The sequence below is a fragment of the Fragaria vesca genome, unplaced genomic scaffold, assembly GCF_000184155.1.
Source record: "Fragaria vesca subsp. vesca unplaced genomic scaffold, FraVesHawaii_1.0 scf0512956, whole genome shotgun sequence".
Taxonomy (NCBI): domain Eukaryota; kingdom Viridiplantae; phylum Streptophyta; class Magnoliopsida; order Rosales; family Rosaceae; genus Fragaria; species Fragaria vesca.
This window is the reverse complement of record NW_004443397.1, coordinates 361,544-371,278: the sequence shown is the minus strand read 5'-3', so window position 1 is coordinate 371,278 and position 9,735 is coordinate 361,544. Positions and strand designations below refer to the sequence as shown.

The window sequence follows — 9,735 nt, the reverse complement described above, 5'->3', positions numbered from 1 at the left end:
AAGGTCCAAAAGAGGAATTTGCCATCCCTTACTTGTTAGGAAAGGTCCAACCAACCAGCTGGAGTCAGTCGTCCATACGGTCACTCCAGAGCATCCTCGCTATTTCTTGTCGTCCCAATCCCAACTCAAACTAAGACACACGCCTTTCTCTTCTCCCCTCTCGAAGTTTCCTTACCCACCACTATATATTCAAACCCTTCCTTCCACAACTTCCAAATCATCTCAACCCAAATACCAAACTACCATCTCTCTCTATCTGAGTTTCTTGAAATCCAAGAATTGGGTTTTCCTATTTTGGTGCAGCAGACACTTCCTGATCATAGCAATCATGAATTCCATGTTCAGTTCTTTCGATGCTTTGTGCGCCGAGGTCTTGGGCCAGACCGTCAAGGCCTCCTTTCCTATTTCGCCGCAGCAGAAGAGCTCTGGTTTTTTCAATAGCTTGAATAAGAAGCAAGATTCTAAGCCAGAAGCCGGACAGGTTAAGAAGCAGGACCAGCAGAAGACGGCACCACCACAACCGCGGCGGTTTGCGGTCGAATTGGATGGTCTCCACTGTTTTGAAACCATCGTCTAGCTTCTGGGTTCCGATCCTAGATAAAGAAAATCAAGATTTTTTTGAAGCAAAAGCTATATTATTGTTGTATATGTACAAAGTTACCCACAATTAATACGAAATTCTATGATTCTTTTACCAGAAATTTGTTTCTGTTTGAGTTTTTAATTTCCTGGAAATATTGATGATGTCTAGTTGTGAAAATTTCGGCTGCCAATGATCTATATGGCTTAGAAGAAAACAAACAAATGCTTTCCAAGCACCAATTGATTTGTCTGATTGTAGCATCTAATGGCTGCATCCAAGAACCTTATACTAAATCTGGAACTGGTAACTGGGTTTCGTTTCTGAAGCGTGTACAGCTTGGACTTGCAGCCTAATAAGCACTTTTGACCCTTAAAAGGATGAGCAAACAGAGAACAAAGCTCTCCAAACTTGCTAGCTAAAGAGCCTAGAACCAAGCAAATTAAAGTTCGAGTGGGTAGTCAATTAGCCATCACAATTTTAGAAGAGCTACTGTCGAAAGCCTTTCTCCTCGCAATTTTATAATTTGTAGCTAGCAGCTGGCATGTTTACTTTCATGGCTCTATGAAAGGCTCGGAATAAGTTAAGGTTTGATAATCGATTCCTTAATTTCTATATAATGTGTTGCTCAATTATGGCATGGATTCATCAAATTAGCCTTTTTGCTCTTGGTCACTATAACAGTGTTCTTGATGCCCGTTTATTGACCTCTCTTGGAGTTGCTCCTAATTGTGGTACGGCTCCTAGAATTCAATATGTCTTATGGCAGCCTCCGTTTTTTCCTTAGATCAAAGTAAACATGGACGGTTTAGCAAAAGGCAATCCAGGTCCAGCAGCTTGTGGGGGTGTGTTTCGTGATGCCTCAGGTGAGTTTTTAGGGAGTTTTTGTCATTCGCTTGGATGTAATACTTCCTTTTATTCTGAACTTTATGCTGTTATCTTGGCAATTGAAATTGCTCATGATAGAGGGTGGGTCTACTTATGGTTGGAAAGTAACTCTGTTAGTGTGGTAGCTTGCTTCTCTTCTAGATCTTTTTCTCCTCCATAGAGCTTAAGAGTTTGTTGGAACAACTATCTTTCTATAATCCGTCAAATGAACTTCCGTTGCAGTCATATTTTTAGAGAAGGGAATATGGTAGCTGACAAGATGGCAAATTTGAGGTTGTCAAATGCTTCATTTACTTGGTATGATAATCCTCCTACTGAGCTTCATGGTTTCTTGCAAGCGGATTATTTGGGTATCCCAAATTATCGGTTTTCATAGTGAGAAAATTATCGGTTTTCATAGTGAGAAGATTGTTTGGTTTATGGGTAGAATAAACAATGTCTTTTGGTATGCTGTTTTGGTTTGTATTTGGAATGGTTTTGGCCTAGTCCCCCATTCCTCTCTTCATGTAATTTCTTTTATTATTATAAATAAAAAAATCTGATAAGGGACGGGCAGTGGGTTCTCGGTCGTAGCAGTCCCTTTCGGGGTAGAGTGGGTGCTCTGTCATCCACTAGACTGCTACAGAGGAGCTGATATCGCCTAATCCTTATCAGCAATTTATTTAAAAAATAAAAATAAAAAATAAAAAAATTGTTATAGCTATAGATAATCCATAGTGATCATCAACTTCATGAACGAAATCCATTTCATGGTCAACCATCTAATTGCAATCACCAATGTCGTCGAGGTTTGCAGCTTGAACCGACTTCTATACTCTCCAATCTAGTCATCTCATTTATAGAAGTTGTGTTTCATTGATTCAATTATGTGTACAAGGATGTATAATACAATATTACTTGGTAACCAAGCTAAGCTAAGAGGTAGAAATCTATACAAAAATTACATGTTAGATTACCAAACCAATATAGGAGACTATCACTTAAGTCGTGTAGAAGAATACTCGCTAACATCATTCAGCCTCAACTTCAAGTCTTCAAACCCTACAAAAGTTTCACGAAAACTTGAAAAATTAACCTAATATACAGTAATCAGGTATCAGCAGATGTTTCAGGAGACGTCTGGAATGCTCCGGAGTGTCTGTGCTCCGCGTTTGTTTTCTGACGAAAGTGAAAAGGCAATTAACTTGTTTTAACTGTCGATTGCAAGCACGCCTAGCGAGGCGCGTCGTGCGTGGGTGACTATCCTATTCGTCTTTGTTTCCGCCCACTCGCCGCTTTAGTTCTCTCTAGATTTCAATTTCCCCCAATTTCAATTCCCAACTGGCCTTTGCTCTCATCTCTCTCAATTTCGAAGCTTTCAGATCTCGAATTTGAAACCCTAATTTCTCCCAGACCTAATTTTTCACATGGCTTCCGGCAACCCCGACCTCACCAAAACCCCTAAACGCCGCTCCAGCAGATCGCGAAAGGTCCGGCTCGTCGCGAAGATCGGCGGCGCCACAGATCCGGATGCCAAGTTTTCCGGTGAAGTCTCGTGGATCTAGGTGAACAAGCCCAGCGGAGAAGCTTCGGAGAGCGTCACTCTCTCCTTCAGGGACCAATCAGCAAGGTACCGTTTCGATTCTCGGGTCGAGTCGAGTTCTAGTGTTGATTTTGTTCTTGATTTGAGCTCAGGATCTTTAGTTTTGGTAAATTAGCATCAGATTATGTGTAGGATTAAAGAATAATTGGACTAGAAGTGTAGGATTTTTGATAGGAAAAGACCAAAAACAAATGGTGTTGCATGCTTCAGAGTTATGAACCTATCAATCAATCAACTCCACTCTACAGTCTACATTGCCGAAGCTTACACAACACGCCGTTTACCATTTATTAATCTCGTCAGCCTTACCAATGTTTAGGGTTTGTTAGTTCTGATTGATTTATGTTCATGGATCGATCCCGGTTCGGTATAGTTTTCATCACTTCATGTTCAGGGTTGGGGTATATATGATGGTCTCCAGTGTTCTTTACTGTGGGTTTGATATAGTGAGGGAAACTGGATCTGTGGGTTTTGGTGCAGGTGAGGTGTATGGTGTTGTGGAGCAACCCGGAAGCTGTGATGGAAGCTTTATTGCTCATGTACAAGTTGATGAGAGGTCTCGAGGTTTGTTGTGCTTCTTGTGTTCTCTATTTTGATGCATTGCATTGTGGTTATATGTGTGTTTTGTGTGTGATTGTGTTAAGGATTTTGGTGCAGGTGAGGCAGTTAGTGACAGGCTACCTTACTGCTATGGTTCTCCATCGAAAGCAACAGGGAGTTGTTCTTATCAAAGATTGTCTACTCATGCACAAGTTCATGAGAGGTCACAAGGTTTGTCATATTTTGCTTTCTCAAGTTGATTCATTTGGTTGTGGACTACTGGACTTGTTGTCATCACTGTTATATGACGAAAGGTATCAATCATGCTCTTTGTTTCTCTACTCTGTTCGTATTTGAATCTTAATCTCATATTTCTTGTTGGGGTTCGTGCTGGTATTGTACGTCGCATTTGTTTCAGAATCATTATGTCGAACACTTGCTTAGGTTGATTGTGTAACTAATCGAATCAAGCTAGAATTTGAAACCTAAGGTTGATGTCTACAGGAAGACATTAAAAGCTGCTGGTTTATGTTTTTAACAAGGTTTTGACTAATAGAATCAATAATTTAGGGAAATATCTCTATCACAAAAATCCACATTACACATGGTGTATCTGAAGTCTGAACTCAATGGTTTCCACGAACAAGTAGATGATTGCAGTACATTATCTTTCCTGGAAACAGTTTCATGGTTGACGGCCAAAGCATCAAGTTTTGTAGAGGAAAAAAGAGAGAAGTACGTAGGGCGCATAACTGAGTGCATTGATTATAAGAGCTAGTTAGCTTGAGATTGAGGAGGCTGTACAAATTTCTCTTTAGAATGATGGCATATGATTTTCCAGTATGCTAAGATAGTCTGAACTTGAGAAAGACAAACCTGTAGGTCAGGGTGTGTATAAGGGGAATTGTTTGAGTGTTGGATATTGGTATATATGTCTGTAGGTCAGGGTGTGTATAAGGGGAATTGTTTGTAGCAACACATGCCTAGTTACAAGAACAACATTGATAACTTTGAGGGTAAAAGGAATGACTCTGTGATTTGTTTAGCGGCTAATAATGATTCATTTGTTTTGAATGGATGGGCAGATAAACTTTGAAAACCAAAGATTAGTTATGTCATTATCCAACTGTTGTCCCATCTCTTCTAACTACGAGAGATATATATGTTTTCTTCAATTTGCGATCTTAATATATGCTACTCATGTATCATATCTGAAATTCTGAATACCCTTATACTCTGTTAAAATGGTTATTTAGTTGAAAAGTATTGAGGCCTGTATTACTCAAGTGTTAGTGTGGTCACTCATGGATCAGTGGATCATTCATTTTTGAACTCTTATTAAGCGTTGTAGTGACACTTATATCATAAGGCCTGTAGTAATTTGATTGGTATTCTTTGTACTTTTATGTGCTTGCAAATTCTATTTATCCTATATTGGGGGTTTGATTCCAAGGATATGCAACTTCAGTGTGTTGGCGGAAGCTGTATTTATATTTACTTTATTTGTCCATGACTAGATTCTTATGGCTTGTAGGTATTCCAGCTGACATCATTTTGTTTTTGATAATCATCCTTTTGTTTTTGGCTTGTAGTACTTCTCCTAGGTCATCAGAAATGGTGCTGGTCTATCTTCCTACCCAATTGACACTGTTTGTAGATAATGACCTCTGGTGAAGCTGTCGAGTACAAGAGTTTTGAAGCCTTCACTCAGATCTTGAAGAATGTGGGTGCCAAGTCTTGTTCAAGGGTGCTGATGCAAACGTCCTCCATGCCATTGCTGGTGTTGGTATTCTTTAATTTCTGGTTGTGACGAGTTGCAGCTAATTGTGTGTGGGAAGAATTATGGGTCTGCATCTGGTTAATAATGCTAGATAGCTTTTAGATGGTGATGAAAATCTATTTTTCTGAGTGCTTATGTTGGAAAAATTGTTCCTTGAATATTCAATTACAGGGGAGTTGATCACAAACAGAGAGATTGGATTTGATACAGTTCTCTGTATGATGTGATACTAGTAACCTATATACTATTGTATAAGAGCATTGTGTTTCAAGTCATCATCGTTTTTACTGTATTGTTTGTGTTTTAAGAAACTTTTTCTTTATTTATTGCAGTTACAACAATCTGTGGACTTATAAAAGTCTAAAAGAATACTAATAAATCAATCTATTAAAATCTGTTAAACTCCGTATGGAATTAAAACAATCCATAGAATTAGCAGAATCTATGGATTGTTATAAATCAACCAAAAATTTGATGTTAGATAATGTTCAATGTTGATCATGAACCAATTTCTGTCAAAGGTTATGATAGCTTTCTGTGATGTTCCCATATCAAATCCTTTTAGTATTTCAAAGTTAAAAAATTTCCATCAAATTATAACTTCAGATAAAAAATGATTTATTTCAACTTTTAACATGCTGATTTTCCTCTGTATCCTTGTTCAGAAATCAAGAAACTTCCTATTTTTGACATTAATCAAGTCCCCAAACACTGCTTGAACAACTGGAGGAAACTTTATGAACAGTACAGGGGTGAGATGAGCTCGGGCATGAAAAACGTGGCCATGAAAAACGCTAATAAAGATCAGGCTGCTAGCAGCGTCATAAGATATTATAAATGACGATATATTATGGTTGACCGCTTCGATCGAGTCCTGAACGTTGCCGAATCGAGTTGAATTTTATATCATAGACATGTTTTACTATAATGATCATATCAAACGGTGGAATTTTCATTTTGTAATTTTTAGTCATCGGAATCACAATGTGCCTACTAATGTGGTATAACTTGTTTGGTAGGTTATATACAAAGTGTACAACTTTATAAACCAACTCTACAGTGGAAGCAAAATTTTCAAAAATCACGTGAAATAGGATGTGATCGGAATGGTCAAATACGGCAATGGTTGAAACATCACGTATTTCGGGTAAAGTCCGAGTCCCGATATAAGCGGTCAACTTTTTTTACGTTTATGCTTCCCAATGGGAGCCCTATCTTCGGGAGGTAAACGTCTCCAAATTTTTATATGTGTGGTTACGTCTCATCTATGTGAGAGTTTAATGTGTTGAATAATCGACCAAACTAGGTCACAAAGAGGTAGGTAAGAGCGTTTTCGTGTGATAAGTGACGATATAATAGGGTTGACCGCTTCGATCGAGCCCCGAACGTTGCCGAATCAAGTTGAATTTTATATCATAGACATGTTTTACTATAATGATCATATCAGACGGTGGAATTTTCATTTTATGATTTTCAGTCATTGGAATTACAATGTGTCTACTAATGTAGTATAACTTATTTAATAGGTTATATACAAGTGTACAACTTTGTAAACCAACTACACAAAAGAAGCAAAATTTTCAAAAATCTCGTGAAATAAGATGTGATCAAAATAGTAAAATACGGCTATGGTTGAAAAATCAAGTATTTCGGGTAACGTTTGGGTGCAGATAAAAACAGTCAACATTTTTTACGCTTAATCTTCCTTATAAGGAGCCCTATCTTCGGGAGGTAAACGTCTCCAAATTTTTACATATGTGGTTACGTCTCATCTATGTGAGAGTTTAATGTGTGGAAGAATCGACCAAACTAGGTCACAAAGAGGTAGGTAAGAGCGTTTCCGTGTGATAAGTAACGATATATTAGGGTTGACCGCTTCGATCGAGTCACGAACGTTGCCGAATCAAGTTGAATTTTATATCATAAACATGATTTACTATAATGATCATATCAGACGGTGGAATTTTCATTTTGTGATTTTTAGTCATCGGAATCACAACGTGTTTACTAATGTAGTATAACTTATTTAATAGGTTATATGCAAGTGTACAACTTTTTAAGGCAACTTTTTTCAAAATTCTTGTGAAATAAGATGTGATCAAAATAGTGTTTAGCGGTTATGGTTGAAAAGTCACATATTTCGGTTAATGTTTGGGTGCCGATAAAAGCAGTCAACCTTTTTTACGTTTAATCTTCCCTATAGGGAGCCCTATCAACGAGAGTTAAACGTCTCCAAATTTTTATATGTGTGGTTACGTTTCATCTATGTGAGAGTTTAACGTGTGGAAGAATCGACCAAATTAGGTCGTGGAGAGGTAGGTAAGAGCGTTTCCATGTGATAAGTGACGATATATTATGATTGACCGCTTCGATCGAGCCCCGAACGTTGCCGAATAGAGTTGAATTTTATACCATAGACATGGTTTACTATAATGATCATATCAGACGGTGGAATTTTCATTTTGAGAATTTTAGTCATCGAATCACAACGTGTCTACTAATGTGGTATAACTTGTTTAGTAGGTTATATGCAAGTGTACAATTTCGTAAACCAACTGCACAAAGGAAGAAAAATTTTCAAAAATCTCGTAAATAAGATGTGATCGGAATAGTGAAATACGGCTATGGTTGAAAAATCACATATTTCAGGTAACTTTTGGGTGCCGATAAAAATGGTCAACCTTTTTTACCCTTAATCTTCCTTATGGGGAGCCGTATCAACAGGAGTCAAACGTCTTCAAATTTTTATGTGTAACGTCTCATCTGTGTGAGAGTTTAACGTGTGAAAGAATCAACCAAACTCGGTTACGGAGAGGTTAGTAAAAGCGTTTTTGTGTGATAAGTGACGTGAAATTCGCATGATAAATCACATCGTTTCCAAACAACATGATGAACTTGACTAGCATGATATATGACTGAATTGGAGAAAATTTTGATCAAATTCTATAGCTCTTAGGTTGCAATCATGTCAGTTTTTGATCCTTACATACACCAAAATAGAGAGATTGGCAGAAATCTTCTAAGCATCTTGGCATATATGGTGGGAGCCAGTACAAGCTTTAGTAAGCCAGAAATGCTAACCCTGTAAATTTCAGTCATGGAATCAAGGCACTACAAGCTTTCATATGTAATTCTAAACAATTTTACATTTTAGGGACCCTTTCTGAATGATTTATAGTCTCCATGGAAGGTTGGTCAATTTCATCTTCAAAATCATTGCTGGATTACTAAAAACTTCAGCATCCACCTGTCACAGGGTGGAAATGGTATCGCAAACTGCAGACATTCAAATAATACAGATGAGAAACTTAGAAAGGATCATTCTTACGCACATATTTGAACTTTGTTCACATATACTAATACTAGCTTTACTATAGAAGTATATATAACAACTAGGCTCGAGTCCTGATGCGTTAAAGTGCAGTATTGCAAATTGGACTTAACTAGAGTTGCAATCTGCCAATTACTTGTGAGCTATTCCAGTCAATATCAATGCCATAAGATGTTAAGAAAGATGAAAGTGTAACCAGGAATTAATCTTTGTTGAAATTTTTACTCCATTTCTTGTTTATCTTGTTTATAGATAGAATTTCCAGAGATGGTGCCATCCAATTCAACGAGTCCCTCATGTAACAATTTGTCACTGTCATTGCAGAACTTTTCCGCTCTATTATCTTCATGTCCAAATGCTTGAGACTAGGCAATGGTGCAAAACAGGTCTGCCTCGTATCTTCTGAAAAGAGGATATCCTACAGCATTTCCCACAACAACATCAAAAAAGAAGATGAAAATTTACAAGAACTATCGAACAACACATACAAGAAACCGAAAGCTGATTAAAACTTGGCATTTTGCATACCTCAGAACCAAAAGCATAGATGGATAATTTTCCTGAGCAGTCAAAATTTGCAAGGAAATCCCTGAGGGTAATATGATATGTATCCCATCTTGTGCTCTTGTCAAGTATGATTGTAGCCTCACATAAATTTGGAGCTGCATCAACTACTCCGGCATCCTCCATTGGAGTTGCAGCACCATTCCATTTCATAACCACCACCAACACAAAGCACAAACCCACCACTACCAAACCCACTTCATCCAGGTTTCTGAAAGATATATCTTCAATGTCTTGTAACTTAAGCATCTTCATGTTCTTCCCCTCCAAATGTAAAAACCAATCCGTCTCAAATACAGCTCTTAAACCAGCTACTTTTACTCCCTCTTCCAAATCATCAACACACTTATTTGAATCCATCCGAATTTTATCCTCCACACACTTACCGCTGTCCCCCTTTTCAATATTGCTTTTTGCCTCCTCTTTATAGTCATCACAGTCTTCCGCGACATTCTCAATACTGAATCCAG

The 9,735-nt window shown here is 37.9% G+C and overlaps 1 protein-coding gene across 2 annotated transcripts; it reads left to right on the top strand.

Moving 5' to 3' along the window:
- The first annotated feature begins 2,563 nt into the window (after positions 1 to 2,563).
- On the top strand, positions 2,564 to 5,687 carry LOC101298187. Of its 2 annotated transcripts, none has more exons than XM_004309472.1 (3): positions 2,564 to 3,614; positions 3,708 to 3,821; positions 5,183 to 5,687. In XM_004309472.1, exons 1-3 carry the CDS (start codon positions 3,437 to 3,439, stop codon positions 5,233 to 5,235), a joined length of 345 nt encoding a protein of 114 aa, XP_004309520.1. In that variant the 5' UTR covers positions 2,564 to 3,436; the 3' UTR covers positions 5,236 to 5,687. The 2 variants fall into 2 exon arrangements, with proteins under 2 accessions (XP_004309520.1, XP_004309519.1); XM_004309471.1 differs by having other exon boundaries at positions 3,708 to 3,904.
- Positions 5,688 to 9,735: the final 4,048 nt, after the last annotated feature.